This window comes from Berghia stephanieae, chromosome 15 (assembly GCF_034508935.2).
Source record: "Berghia stephanieae isolate SIO BIC M18660-M18661 chromosome 15, UCSD_Bste_1.3, whole genome shotgun sequence".
Classification (NCBI taxonomy): domain Eukaryota; kingdom Metazoa; phylum Mollusca; class Gastropoda; order Nudibranchia; family Aeolidiidae; genus Berghia; species Berghia stephanieae.
The window spans coordinates 19,298,827-19,315,322 of NC_088374.1; the positions used below are offsets into that span (position 1 = coordinate 19,298,827).

General features: G+C 33.5%; 1 protein-coding gene across 2 annotated transcripts in view; it reads right to left on the reverse strand.

The window, feature by feature from the left end:
• Positions 1–1,633: 1,633 nt before the first annotated feature.
• LOC144960632 (ras-related protein Rab-11B-like) overlaps positions 1,634–16,496 on the reverse strand; it is a 16,550-nt gene continuing 1,687 nt past the window's right edge. For both annotated transcript variants that reach the window (XM_078893869.1, XM_078893870.1), the window contains 5 exons: positions 9,146–9,257; positions 6,184–6,267; positions 4,893–5,089; positions 3,218–3,298; positions 1,634–2,069 (listed from right to left, as the gene is read on the reverse strand). In XM_078893869.1, the coding sequence (XP_078749995.1) occupies positions 1,984–2,069; positions 3,218–3,298; positions 4,893–5,089; positions 6,184–6,267; positions 9,146–9,257 (560 nt within the window). In that variant the 3' untranslated portion in view covers positions 1,634–1,983. The remainder of the gene's footprint in view (positions 2,070–3,217; positions 3,299–4,892; positions 5,090–6,183; positions 6,268–9,145; positions 9,258–16,496) is intronic.

The window sequence follows — 16,496 nt, forward strand, 5'->3', positions numbered from 1 at the left end:
AAAAAAATGTTTTAATATCAATCCTAGAGATTTTTGTACTTTTCAAAAAAGGGGAAAAAATGTATTAACTCCTCAGCCCCGAGATTTTTTCTACTTTTCGAAAAGGAACAAATAATTATTAACTCACTATCCCAGAAATTTTTTTAAATTTTTTAAAAATTGGACAAATGTATTAAATCACTAGTCCTGGTTTTTGCTACTTTTCGAAATTGGGGAAAAAGTAAATTAAAAACTCGGGAGAGTTTTTTTCTTTCAAAAAGGAACAAATTATTAACTCACCAGTCCCCCAGATTTTTGTACTTTTTGAAAAATTTGGGGAAAAAAAAATGATTAAAAAAATCATCCAGAGATTTTTGCTACTTTTCCAAAAATTTTTGGGAAAAAAGTAATTTTAAAAAATCAGTCTAGAGATTTTTGCTACTTTTCGAAAAAGGAAAAATAAAGTTTAAAAATTTTCCCCACTTAGAGTTTTTGTAATTTTGAAATTGGAACAAAAGTATTAACTCACTCAGTTAGAGTTTTTGCTACTTTTTTGAAATGTTTAAAAGGAAGAAAAAGTTTTTTTTTATTTAATGCAATTAAAAAGGGAATTAAAAAAAAAAAAAAAATTGCTTTGATACTCGCCCATAATTGTCTCAGAAAAATGTATAAAAAAATAGGCAGGGGGGAAAAATACCCGGGGAAAAACGGTTAGTCGGGGTTGGGTTTATGAGTTAATACAATAAACTCTAGCTTTTGGGTTGTAAAATACAGTTTTTAACAAATTGGGAAAAAATTTTTTTTAGAGATTTGCACCGTTTTTTTAAAAATAAGTTACTTTATTTTTATTTATTTTTTTTTTTTAAATATTAAAAAAAAAAAATTTTTTTAAATTAAAAATTTTTTTAAAGAAAAAAAAATTTTTTTTTGTTTTTTTTAAGGGTTTTTTTTTTTTTTAAAATTTTAAAAAATTTTTTAAAAAAATTTTTTTTTTAAAATTTAAAATTTAAATTTTAAAAAAAAAATATTTTTAAAAATTTTAAAGGGGGTTTTTTTGGGGAAAAATTTTTAATTTTTTTTTTAAAAATTTTTTAAAAAAATTTTTTAAATTTTTTTTTTTTTTTTAAAATTAAAAAAATTTTTAAAAATTGTTAGAAACTGTCACTTTATCAATCAAAAAGCTAGAGATTATTGTATTAACTCACTCAACCCGAACACCGACTATATCCGTTGTTTACCCGGGTTATTTTTACCCCATGCCTATTTATTTTATACATTTTTCTGAGACAAATTATAGGCGTAGTATCAAAGCTAATGTTCTTTTTTTTTTTAAATTTACCTGTTAATGGCAGTTGAATAAAACCATCTATGTACATGCTCATTTTTAATACATTTCGAAAAGTAGCAAAAATCTCTAGGACTGAGTGAGTTAATACATTTGTTCCAATTTCAAAATGTAGCAAAAATCTCTAGGACTGAGTGAGTTAATACATTATTTGTTCCAATTTCGAAAAGTAGCAAAAATCTCTGGGAAATGAGTGGTTAATACTTTGTTCCATTTTTGAAAAGTAGCAAAAAATCTCTAGGAGTGAGTGAGTTAATACATTATTTGTTCCAATTTCGAAAAGTACAAAAATCTTAGGACTGATGAGTTAATACATTTGTTCCAATTTTTGAAAAGTAGCAAAAATCTCTAGGACTGAGTGAGTTAATACATTTGTTCCAATTTCAAAATGTAGCAAAAATCTCTAGGACTGAGTGAGTTAATACATTTGTTCCAATTTTTGAAAAGTAGCAAAAATCTCTAGGAGTGAGTGAGTTAATACATTATTTGTTCCAATTTCGAAAAGTAGCAAAAATCTCTAGGACTGAGTGAGTTAATACATTTGTTCCAATTTTTGAAAAGTAGCAAAAATCTCTAGGACTGAGTGAGTTAATACATTTGTTCCAATTTTTGAAAAGTAGCAAAAATCTCTAGGATTGAGTGAGTTAAAAATGCCTTAACTACATACATCGACATGCATCCCGGCACAAACCGTCGCCATCGTCTCTGCTCCTTTCTTTTCCCTCGACTTGGGATTCGTAGATATCTGGTTTGGAAAGGGCACAAGAAAGAACCGGTTTAATGGTGGTACAAAATAACAAATTATTATGGATGGTCTCAGAGATATTAAAAAGTGTACATTAATTACTTGAGCTTACTTACTTACTTACCTATCCGAACCATCGACCATCTGAGCTCTAGCCCTTCAGTCTTGTTCCATGACGTAGAAGTTAGACGTCTTTGTAGTTGTTCCAGGTGACAGTAAAGTGTGTTACTGATGCTTGGAGTTGGTGGCTTCAGCTTAAAAAGTAACACAAACAAATATTTCCTGGCCTCCCATAGAGGGCAGGGTGCATAGCACTTACTATGTCTTCTATCCCCCCTATATCTGTTTTCCAATTTGCTTTCTGTCTTTGTCTTGGAATGAGATTAGTACTTGGTTTTGCCCTGGCCCTGGACGTAGCGCTTGGCTGGGAGGGAAACAGTAAAATGCATGGTTATAGTTTTGGGTGATGATATTTATTTTTTCCCTTGTAAATCATCTCTCTGTTCTGTATTATTGTGCTATTTATTTTGAATATATATAATGTAAGCATTTGAGTGTATTCCTCTTAGTGGGATCTTGTGCTGGTGTGACATTTAGGTGATCTCAAACTAAGTACACTGATAGTGTGCTCTTGGAATCTACATCTGTTCCCTATTTTAACCAATTTCCCTTTGTCTTACTTTTTTCCTCAATTCCTTTTTTAGTGTACATCTAGAACTAGAATTTTTTCACTATCCAATTTTCTTCCTTTTTACTGGCGCTGATATGACCTAAATGTGTCGTAAGCGCCGTAAAACCCTTAAAAACAAAAACAAAACAAAAATGAATATAACAGCTTCAAAAAAAAAAAAGAACAAAATACCCAACACGGAACGTTTGGGCTCAAAACCCTTCTTCAGCCAACAACAACAACAAAACAAACAAAAAACAAAAAAAACACGAAACAATGAAGACATAAATACATGATTGGAATTTAGTCATGTACATATTTATGTCTTTATTACAATTTATTTCGACAGAGACAACGCTGTTAACGCTCATTTTGAGGCTCGAACCCAAGACCTTCCGATCCGAAAGCGAGTGTCATACCACTAGACCACAAAGCCGCACTACTAGCATTGCGACCATTACACTTACACACAACTTACCATCAAACAGGCTGTTGAAAGCTGTCTCCACGTTAGAAGAATCCAGGGCTGACGTCTCGATGAAGGCATGGTTGTATTTCCCTGGAATGGGGGAGAGGATGTATCATGAAATTACAAAACAGTACCTTTAGAACAGCTGCTCTATGGATTTACCGTGCTCAGTGCGCTTCAAAATGTTCTATTTATTTCCCACAGCGGGCCTCATGGTACCATATTATTATTTCCATTCCATACAGTACCAGTTGCCCGGTAAGCGTTCTTTTTGTAACTGACACTCTTAGAAAATCTGTCACTGGCTGTATCCAGGTGCTCGTTCACACATAGAGTCGAGTGGAGAATAATAAATAGGGTTGTGAGCTTAATGATAATGTCTTCTCTAGACTGTTCTGAAGGCTACAACTGTAAAGGCATCTCTCTCTCTCTCTCTCTCTCTCTCTCTCTCTCTCTCTCTCTCCTCTCTCTCTTCCTTCTTCTCTCTCTCTCTTTGTTGTCTCTCCCTCCTCCCCCCTCTCCCCCTCTCTCTCTCTCTCTCTCTGCTGTCCTCCCCCCCCCCCCCCCCCCCCCTCTCTCTCTCCCTCTCTCTCTGTCTGTCTCTTCCCCCCCCCCTCTCTCTCTCTCTCTCTCTCTCTCTCTCTCTCTCTCTCTCTCTCTCTCTCTCTCTCTCTCTCTCTCTCTCTCTCTCTCTCTCTCTCTCTCTCTCTCTCCGGGATGAAAATTCAACTTTGATTCTATCATTCTCAACTATCCTCCTCCATTTTCCTATTTGGTCACCCTCCCTTCTCTTGTAGCCAGGTGGCCATGTTAGCGCCTCATAATAGTTTTGCCCACTTTTACAATAATAATAATAATAGTAATAATAATGATAATAATAATAGTAATAATAATGATAATAATAATAGTAATAATAATGATAATAATAATAATAGTAATAATAATGATAATAATAATAATAATAATAATAATAATAATAATAATAATGATAATAATAATAATAATAATAATAATAATAATAATAATAATAATAATAATAATAATAATAATAGTAATAATAATGATAATAATAAGAAGAAGAAGAAGAAGAAGAAGAAGAAGACGAAGAAGAAGAAGAATAGTAATAATAATGATAATAATAATAATAGTAATAATAATGATAATAATAATAATAATAATAATGATAATAATAATAATAATAATAATAATAATAATAATAACATTGCAAAGTGTTCACAGCTTTTGAAAAATCTAACATCATGATTGGTCACTTTGTTCCACTTAGCACATGAGTATGTTAATAACTTTCATAAATAAAGCAGCCTGTTTACAATAAGTTGTTAAGAAATATCCAATCGTTGAACAGCAAAAAATCACGTGATCGATGACTCGGTTGGACGAAAACATGAATATAGATCGCTCCCATTGTTAACTCACCCAACCCTAACACCGACTATATTCGTATTTTATCCGGGGTTACTTTTACCCCATGCCTATTTATTACATTTTTATGAGACAAGTTTTAGGCATAGTATCAAAGCTAATGTTTTTCGTTTTTACATGTTAATGATAGTTGAATAAAACTATCTATGTTACTCGTACATGATCATTTTTAATTCATTTTTGTCCAATTTTGAAAAGAATCAAAAGTCTCTAGGATTGAGTGAGTTAACTACATACTTACTAGCCAAGGCCTTCCCCTTCTTCGACTTGACAGCTCTAGGATGTTCCAAGTCTGTCTTATTGCCGACGATCGTGACGCGGACCTTGTTGTCCGAATATTCTTTCAACAATGGGAAATAGACGTTTTCGATACACTTAAATGTCTGTTTTTGGCTGATGTCGTACACGATCAGAGCACCAACAATTTCCTTGTAATACCTGTGATGGCAGTGAAAAAAATAAAAAATTGAGCTTTTATATAGCGCAATATCCACTTAACATGCTCAAAGCGCTTTACAAGGGGTCCCTGGTCAACAGCAACATTTAACATGTAGGACGGGACATGACGCCTGTTAGGCGATATTACACTTTTTTGGACAAAGACAACGCTGTTAACGGCCAGGTACTCATTTTACACCCGAGTACGGTGAGAGAATGTGAGTAAAGAGCCTTTTCCAATGACTCAACTATGCGTCGAGCGAGGCTCGAACCCAGGACCTTCCGATCCGAAAGCGAGTGTCATACCACTAGACCACATAGAAGCACTGATGAATATAGTGATAGTAATGATGATATGATGACGAAGATTATACTGGATGATGATGCTGATAATAATGATAATGAAGATTGTGGTGACAATGATAATGATAATAATAATGGTAAGGATGATTGAAGTGACAATGATGATGGGTATAATAATAATAATAATAATAATAATAATGATGATGGTGATGGTGATGGTGGTTGTGGTTCTAGTGATATTTCAAATTAATTTATAGTCAATAGATAAGCCACTGAAAACTTTTAATGATATTGAAATATAAAGAATAAAATAGATTAATGATAATAATTTTAAAAAACAATGATAATAATATTAATAATAAAGACAATATCTCAATTTATCAAATTAATATATAAGGTGCTGCTATTGGTTCTTGGTTGTATATTTTTACATGTTTGTACATTTGCATCTATATATGTATACATTGTCGCCATAAATTCTCAACTTTTGTGTTTATACATTTTTATGCATGCCACGTCTGTAAACGAATTTCCATTTTTTTTGGATGAATAAAGTATATATTATTATTATTATTATTATTATATTTATTATTATTATTATTATTATTATTATTATTATTATTATTATTATTATTATTATCATTATTATTATTATTATTATTATTATTATTATTATTATTATTATTATTATTATTATTATTATTATTATTATTATTATTATTATTTATTGTCCCCAGATAAATAAAGGGATTATCATTATTACATATTCAACATATCATATCCATACGTACATGGGAGCAACGTTTAAATATCTTTCATCACCCGGAATGTCCCAGAATTTGACAAGTACCGTCCTTCCCTTGACTTTGAAGTGCCTGGGTAAATGTAAGAATAAAGGTATATGTGACCAAACGTCTCAAAACGGTTTTATGTCGGGATGGACCGGATGCTAAAAAGTCGAATTAACGTCAAACTGGTCAAAAATATGAAAAATTTTGTATTTAGCACAGTAAAATATGATATTCCTTCTCCTCTAAAAAGCAAACAAACTCAACTTAAGTCTGATATTTCTGGCCACAAATTCAATTTTCAGCATCTTAGTCATCCCGACTTAAAACCGCTTTGATGCGGTGGGTCACATATTATAATCATTTATAAATTCATGGATGTTTCCAGAATATTATTCTCATAAGTAACACGTAAAGGTTGTGTGTATAACAACCTAGAAGATAGGGATGATAAATGGGAAATTAATATTTTAAAAAATAATAAAAATTTAGCTTTATATAGCTCAATATCCACTAAATGTGCTCAAAGCGCTTTTCATGGGATCCCTGGTCAACAGCAACATTTAACATATAGGACGGGACATGACGCCTGTTAGGCGATAGGTACAATTTTTTGGACAAAGACAACGCTGTTAACGGTCAGGTACTCATTTTACACCTGAGTACGGTGAGAGAATGTGAGTAAAGAGCCTTTTCCAAGGACTCAACTATGCGCCGAGCGCAAGGCTCGAACCAAGGACCTTCCGATCCGAAAGCGAGTGTCATACCACTAGACCACATAGCCGCACTAATATTTATTAGATAATACCAAATCTCGTGTCATTGTCATCAAAAGTTAAAGCTACTATTTCATTGAAACTTTCATTGGCCTCAATATAGAATTGACATGGACGACGTAATTGGATTCAGTAGTCTGATGTCACGCCGCCCGGCAATGGCGGCCATTTTGGTTCTAAACAAAGAAAATCATTACTTTTTATTCTTCATGCTGGCTAGAACTTTTCATATATGCCATGTTACCAGAATGTGTAAAAATCAAAACATGATCAAATTTATGGGGGTTTTTCCTATGGGAACGCTTTTATGCTCGCCGGAGAAATATTTTATACGGGCGTCCGCCATTGTTCCGATAGTTTAGAGCCAGTGTTACTAAGTTACCATGCGTCATTAGGAAGGAAGTGACGTCACGACTATTGAATCCTATTAAAATCATTTATAAATTCATGGATGTTTCCAGAATATTATTCTCATAAGTAACACGTAAAGGTTGTGTGTATAACAACCTAGGAGATAGGGATGATAAATGGGAAATTAATATTTTAAAAAAATAAAATTTGAGCTTTATATAGCGCAATATCCACTAAATGTGCTCAAAGCGCTTTACAAGGGAGACCTGGTCAATAGCAACATTTAACATGTAGGACGGGACATGACGACGTCTGTTATGCGATATTACAATTTTTCGGACAAAGACAACGCTGTTAACGGCCGGGTACTCATTTTACACCTGAGTATGGTGAGAGAATGTGAGTAAAGAGCCTTTTCCAAGGACTCAACTATGCGCCGAGCGCGAGGCTGGAACCCAAGACCTTCCGATCCAAAAGCGAGTGTCATACCACAAGACCACATAGCCGCACTATTAGATAATAACAAATCTCGTGTCACTGTCATCCAAAGTTAAAGCTACTATTTCATTGAAACTTTCATTGGCCTCAATATAGAATTGATTTGTACGTAATCGTATTCTATCAATCTACAGTCAAAATCACGTGATGATTTGATTCATCATGGCAAAAGTAAGTTCAAATATGAAATGGAACGAAATAGTATCTATACTGGACGTGTTGCAAATTTCCTCTTTGGAAATCTTTTGCGTTGAAAGTATGAAGGCTGGTATCTTACCTGCCATCGCGTTCTAGAGAGTATGATGTTACCAGCACAAAATAGCCGAATTAGTCACCGTCCTTACAACGTCCACTTCGAGACAAGAGACTAGAAAATGTTCATGATATCCGATCTTTTTAGTCACTTGCTCCGCTTAGGCTTAAGACTAGCAAGTCATTTACTAGACTAGTACTAGTAAATAACGAAATCTAGTCCGCGTTTTTGAGTCAATTCGGTACTCCCTACAAAAGTCAAATTGAACTTTACTTGGTGACATCAGATGCAGGAATCTTTCAATACTAAATGTGACCTACCGTATCAAAGCGGTATTATGTCGGGATCCACTCGGTAAGGGAAATTGAATTCATAGCCACAAAAATCCAACTTGGGTTTAATTTCTGTACGTTATGGTGGAGTATAAAGACTATTTCTTACATTGCAAAAACTTCTAAGCTCCAATTTCTCATCATTTTATCTCTAAATTCACTTTTTGGGATGTGAATCATCCCGACATAATACCGTTTTGAGACGGAGGGTCACAAATGCTTTTTCTGATGATTTCCACCAAGTCATGGGTATTGTGTCTGTAGTTTATACCAAGAGAGAGAGAGAGAGACAGAATGGCATCCAAATGTTCATATTTACGTCCTTTCAAATACGGTGCAAATTGATTCTTTAGTTGTGAAATTATAGAAAATTTGATGAGAGACACTAAGCTTGAAACAGAAGGTTACGTGCGGCTATGTGGTCTTGTGGTATGACACTCGCTTTCGGACCGAAAGGTACTGGGTTCGAGCTTCCTCGGCGCATAGCTGAGTCCTTGAAAAAGGCTCTTTACTCACATTCTCTCACCATGCTCAGGTGTAAAATAAGTACCTAACTGTTAACACCGTTGTCTGTCAGAAAAAAAAAGATTGTAATATCGCCTACCAGGCGTCATGTCTCGTCCTACATATTAAGTGTTGCTGCTGGCCAGGGACCCCTTGTAAAGCGCTTTGAGCACGTTTAGTGGATATTGCGCTATACAAAAGATCAACTTAAATACAAAACATGAAATGACAAAGGGACAACCAAGACACACTTCCATATAGAATTGGCTGGACTGGTACTCTCGCTGTCACTGGTGAATTCATTATCGAGGAATCGAGATAGGAGGTTGGTCTTGCCTACTGCTGGTTGTCCGACCACAATCACTGGAGATTAAAAAACAATGAACTTTATACAGGCTGTCCGACCACAATCACTGGAGATTAAAAAACAATAGACTTTATACAGGCTGTCCTACCACAATCACTGGAGATTCAAAAACAATTGACTTTATACAGGTTGTCCGACCACAATCACTGGAGATTAAAAAACAATAGACTTTATACAGGGTGTCCGACCACAATCACTGGAGATTCAAAAACAATGGACTTTATACAGGATGTCCGACCACAATCACTGGAGATTAAAAAACAATGGACTTTATACAGGCTGTCTGTCCTACCACAATCACTGGAGATTAAAAAACAATGGACTTTATACAGGCTGTCTGTCCTACCACAATCACTGGAGATTCAAAAACAATGGACTTTATACAGGCTGTCTGTCCTACCACAATCACTGGAGATTCAAAAACAATGGACTTAATACAGGCTGTTCTACCACAATCACTGGAGATTCAAAAACAATGGACTTTATACAGGCTGTCTGTCCTACCACAATCACTGGAGATTAAAAAACAATGGACTTTATACAGACTGTTCTACCACAATCACTGGAGATTCAAAAACAATGGACTTTATACAGGCTGTCTGTCCTACCACAATCACTGGAGATTCAAAAACAATGGACTTTATACAGGGTGTCCGACCACAATCACTGGAGATTCAAAAACAATTGACTTTATACAGGTTGTCCGACCACAATCACTGGAGATTAAAAAACAATGGATTTTATACAGGCTGTTCTACCACAATCACTGGAGATTCAAAAACAATGGACTTTATACAGGATGTCCTACCACAATCAATGGAGATTCAAAAACAATGGACTTTATACAGGCTGTTTGTCCTACCACAATCACTGGAGATTCAAAAACAATGGACGTTATACAAGCTGTCCTACCACAATCACTGGAGATTCAAAAACAATGGACTTTATACAGGCTGTCAGTCCTACCACAATCACTGGAGATTCAAAAACAATGGACTTTATACAGGCTGTCCAACCACAATCACTGGAGATTCAAAAACAATGGACTTTATACAGGCTGTCAGTCCTACCACAATCACTGGAGATTCAAAAACAATGGACTTTATACAGGATGTCCATAAATTCTTTCGATATTTCATTCAATATACATTTCGTGTTTACTTGAAAAAGCCAAAAGTGACCCATCGTCTCAAAACGGTATTATGTTGGAACGAACCAGATGCTTAAAAGCCGAATTAAATGTTAAACTGGTCAAAAATATAAATTGTTGGCATTCGCACACTAAAATATGGTTGTCATTTTCCTCAACAAATCATATAAACTCAACACAAATCTGATATTTCTGGCTATAAATTCAATTTTCAACAACTTAACCAACCCGACTTAATACCGTTTTGAGGAGAAGGGTCACAAAATAGGACGGTGTATCTATTATATTTGCTGAGCCACATATCTAGTGAGAGATTGGTCACATTCCCGTCGACCAAGTGATATTTATGACCACTCGCCTCAAAACAGTATTAAGTCGGGATGTTTAAGATGCTGAAAATTGAATTTATAGCCAGAAATATCAGACTTGGGTTGAGTTTATGAGTTTAATTGAGGAGAATTAACATCACATTTCAGGATAACAACACCAAATAAATCAAATTTTTGACCAGTTTAGCCTTAATTTTGCCTTTATAGTGTCTGGTTCATCCAGACAAAAAACCGCTTTGAGACTATGGGTCACACTTATTGTCACATACACTGTTGCTATTCCGAAATGGAAGGAGAAAAAAAAATGAGGTCTTTTAAGTTCATGTTAAATTTGGTAAATTTGATGATGTAAATGTGGGGCTAATGGGCAAAAATCAATGACTTTTTCTTAGAAGATGGTGAAAACCAGATATGTGACCCACCGTATCAAAGCGGTATTATGTCGGGATCCACTCGGTAAGGGAAATTGAATTCATAGCCACAAATATCCAACTTGGGTTTAATTTCTGTACGTTATGGTGGAGTATAAAGACTATTTCTTGCATTGCAAAAACTTCTAAGCTCCAATTTCTCATCATTTTGAACAGAACAGTCTTATTTCATAAATTTTGACCAGAAAACTTAAACTCTAACTTTACAATTTTCTTGTCACGAAAATTTTACTTCACACGTAATTGGTTAGAAAACTTCCATGTTGGTATTTTTGTCAGATCACTTTTGTTTCCTGTATTTGGCGAGAAAATTTTTACTCCACTCATTTTGGGTCGACGTCTAGCACTTTATTACCCTAATTTTATCTTTTGGCTTGGTTTTGGTTTTGGTTTACTAAACTACTAAGTAATTCAAGCGACCTTTGGAGCTAAAACAGTGTAAAAGAGAGGGTTGCAATTCAAACGCAGGTTTGGTAAACTGTTTTTTCATTGGAAATAGTTCGAATCTTACACGTTTTGGTGAGATTTCTATTTCATATCCCTTATCTTATCTTTTGGGTGACATTGACCTTGGTTTTGGTTTCGATTTTGGTTTTGATTTACTAAACTACGAAGTGATTCCATCGACTTTCGGAGCTAAAAGAGTGAAACAGAGAGGATTGAACTTCAAATGCAGGTTTTGAATAAACTCTTCCGAAACAATTTAGGTTTTGTAAGGAGTATTTTTTTTTAAATAGGTTGAACTAGGGTTTGAACTGTCTTGTTCAAGGATAGCCCGCACGCCTGTAGTTGAGGCTATTTGGTCCCTGCCGGGGAGAAGAACAAAGGTTTACTCATAACCTTTGTGGGATCGACATTTATCATGTCATTGATAATTTTAGAAGGACGACTGAAAACGTTATACTTTAATGGTAACAAAATAAAATTGAAAATTATGGCAAAACTTTGGGTGTCGTATCCGACATCGCACCTCTACAACAATTGTAGGACAGCTCTGCTTCTGTCTGTAATAATATAGGATCACCAGTCATATCTGCTATGTCTCTACTCTGTGGATGGTAATTCTGCAGGGTAAGTAGTCAGCACTTTGAAAATTCAAAACTTTCTGCCTTTGTCAAATCCTCGAGAAGGCCTCAAAAAGCGAAAGACATGGAAAAGTCTTTTATTTTGTAACGGTTTCAATAATTTATGATACAATACATTTACAGAAAAACTATTACTACACACGTTTTGTCAAAAAAAAAAAGTTTCATTTACCTTATGAAGTTCTAGTAGAAAACATTTTATTGTCTCACATTTTGGTCAGAAAAAGTATACTTTACATCTTTTGGTCAGACAAATGTTATTTCGCAAAATTTTGCCTGGACAATTTCGTTAATACAATTTATCCTGAAAACTTTTATTTCAGTGGTTTTGACGTTCCTACAATTTTGTCAAAAGAATATTCTAAATATATAATTTTTGACCCCCTAAAAAATTGTTTACTTCGTATATTTGGCCAGAAAACATTCATACATTTTTGCTGGCAAACGTTCATACAATTTTTAACCAGAAAACTTTTACTTCACACATTTTGATTAGAAAATTAAATTTCATACAATTTTTTGATAGAATGACAATTTGGAGAGAATATGTATTCTGATCTCATAACCGTTGGTCATAATATTATTATATTTTGGTCAGAAAACTTTTACTTTACACATTTCGACCAGAAAAATTTAATTTCATACAATTTTTGACAGAAAATTTTCATTTCATAATTGGGTCAGAACATTATTACTTTTCACATTTTGATTGGAAAACGTCCATTTCAGACAATTTGGTCGGAAAATTATTGCTTCACATATTTTTGTTAGAAATAATACTTTATTCATAAACTTTATCAAGATACTACTACTACAAACATTTTGGTCTAAAAACATTTCATTGCATAGATTTTGGATAGAAAGAATTCATTTCATACATTTTTACCCGCATACTTTTATTTTATAAATTTTGGTCAAAAAATCTTTAACTTCACTCATTTTGACCACAAAACTTTTAATTTTTATTTATTTATTTTTTTCACCAGACACTATTTCGATAAAAAAAAACTCTAGTTTCATACATTTTTGTCATACAGTTTGTATTTCATAAACTTTGATCTGAAAATGATTACTTCCCAAATGTTGGTAAGAAAACTTTAACTTCACATTTTTAGCCAACAATGTTTTACTTCAAATGTTTTGGTTAGATAAATTTTTGCTATCAAGCTTATATCTTATAAATTTTAGCTAAAAAAATCAATTACATCACACACATTTTGGCTTTGAAAAAAAATTATTTCTTAGGTTCAATTGATACATTCTGTCCTGAAAACTTTTATTTAATAAGTTTTGACCGTCTTGTAAATCGCCATTAGGTATTACTACGCATTTGACAGATGTTTTTGTATGATATTACACTACCGCCTAAAAGACTGCACGTCTACGTCTGACACATTGGATGTTACTGATCATTTGGGTTATCATCTTAAAAAAATATAGCAGCTGTTAGGACACCGTTTCACTGGGATAAAATATATTATCTGCTCAGATCGATAAAATTTGAGGAAAAAACACCAGCTGTTATCTAAAAGTGTTGTGGTATCAAATATCTAAAAACTTCGACAATGTTACTGGAGAAGTACAGTAAATATAGTGTCAAACCCTGAAAATGTGCGTTAAAAACATTCATGGTTTAATGTCATAAATAGAGATAATGTATACCTGGTTTATAAAATTTACTATTCCTACACAAAATGTTTGTTACATTTTCAATTAGGTTATGTCTTGGTGTGATAACCATAATATAGGACATGAAGTGATGGAATTGTCTTTTCATTTTTTTTCATCAAAATCTATTTCACGAAGTGAGTAACTTGGCAAGGACATGTAATTGTATTAAGTAATTGATCAATCAATATTGTGTATTGTAATGATTGTTGTGTTTCATTTATTTATTTCTTGCTGCTCCATGATAGTCCATGATACAAAACACGAAACCCGCCACATGTTGAAAATGACGGGTACAAGTATTATATCAGACAAGAATATTTTTTATTAAAAAGCAGCCAAGTTAAATAAGTCCGTGTGTTAAAAGTTGTTGGAGTTTTACAAAAGCTTTTGTCATCAATTCTTTTTAGTTTTGATTCAGATGTAAATTTTTCATTAACCCAATCAAAATGTTTCCAAAAATGATATTGGGTAAAGAGAATATGACTGTAAAACATGATATTGGGTTTAACTTGTGTGGACACATGGACATTGCTTATCGGTCGTATTTCTATTTAATTGATCCTACGTGAAATTTCAATGAAAACATTCACCTCCTATTGCACCCATCCACAAGTCGTATTCACATAGTGAAGAGGCTTTAATTGGTCGATGGATAGATTGTCTAACTACCATACCAAAACGTCTTGATTTCGAATTCATGTTCTAATCTCTATACCGGAGGTTTCTACAATATCAACATTGCCTACTGGGATTGTATTAAGTGTATGACGTCATCTCATTTATTTTACCAGACCTAGACAAGAACGCTACCTACTTTAATTGCATTAAATAAAATTCTCCGTCGTCTTATTTTAAAAAATAAAGCAAATGGCATTTGAGACGGAAATTACAAACTACAAGACCCGCTTTAGAAAAATGACCCAAGAAAAAAAAAACAACACAACCATACATGATAATTCTTCCATCCCAGTACAGTAAATCACTGGAAAAACTACATAATTCTTTAAAATTGATTGTTTTAGACGACAAGGGTGACAGCAAACAGACACTTTGTTTCTAAATTCACCAATTAACCATGTGTCGATTTCATATGGTGATCCCTTTCGTTGATAAGTGGTAAGGCGTTTAACTATTAAACAAAACTTCTCATGATTAAATCTGTATAGAGATATTACACCTATTTTAAGTCAGTTTGAACCTATGATTATTTAAAAAATATATCAACATTGATTACCGCGAGTAATATTGTGCGTGACATCGTGTTATTTCGGACATTTTCGTATTTAAGATTCACAGACATCACCAAATCAGGGCAATGCAACTACTAACGTGTCTGTGATTACGGTTTATTAAGTCCAGATCATAATTTGTTAATTCGAAAAATAGTCGTTTGGTATCATCGATTCTAAAATCCGTTTTCAAACAGAGGAGGGGAATACGAAGAAAGGGGATTTGACTGACATGGTATCTACTTTAATCTGTTTTTCTATTAACAATAATCTGAATCGAATAAAAGTGTTCATCATAATTTCAGTGTTGAGTTCGCTTCTTGAAACAAAACGAATGTACTCGTATTTGTTACACCCTGCACTATCTTTGATTTATCTCTTCTTCGTGTGGTGGGTAAATTATCTTTACGGTCGCATCATTGGACACGCGTGATAATTATTTTTTAATGAACATTTGTATATATCAAGATCTTTTTAGTTAAATAATGGAATATTTTTTTTGATGCTAGAAATTTTAAATTCATGATGCGATGGTAATGGTGAGGTGACACAAAATAAAATGAGATATTTAGAATGTAGTGTCCAATGAGGCGAGATAATCAAAATTACAGTCACAGTTACTTAAGTTGATAGTATAGTATTTTTTTTTTCTATAACGTTTTCGCGAAGTCTTGTGATGAATGACTAAATAACTCGAACTAATTATTTAGAGCAGCTGTATTCCATTTATTGAATTAGACTGTAAAATATGAAGAAGGAGGGGGGTTACACTTGGAGATGATCGCTGTTAACTAATCATCGTTGTCAATTGGGTGATAACACGAACGGAATAAAGATGTACCAATAAGACGTGACGAGTGAACGAAGATTATTCCCCTGCCATCTGTTTTTACGAGTATCGAGTGTGTCATAAGACAAGGATAGCAAGTGTTTTGATCACGACCATGTGTCGTATTCACACAACGATTCTTTATTGATCAAATTGTAAGGCGCCTATCTATCGCACGAAAATGTCTCAAGTTCAAATCTGAATAGAGATGCGAGATCTATTATGAGTAATTTTGAACACATGATTATTATTATTCTAAAATATATCAACATTGTTTAAAGTGAGTGTTATTAACTTATGTGACGTTGTATCTTCGTATCTATTCACAGACATTACATTAGGACAATGACATTAAAACATGGACTTTTTGTTATCTATTTTTTAAATCTTATCAATATAGCTATCGCACATCTAAGACGGAAATAATTACAAAGTGTGTAAAACACACAACAATAATACAATCAACACAAGGATTAGATATATCTTATACTATAACACAATTACACTATAA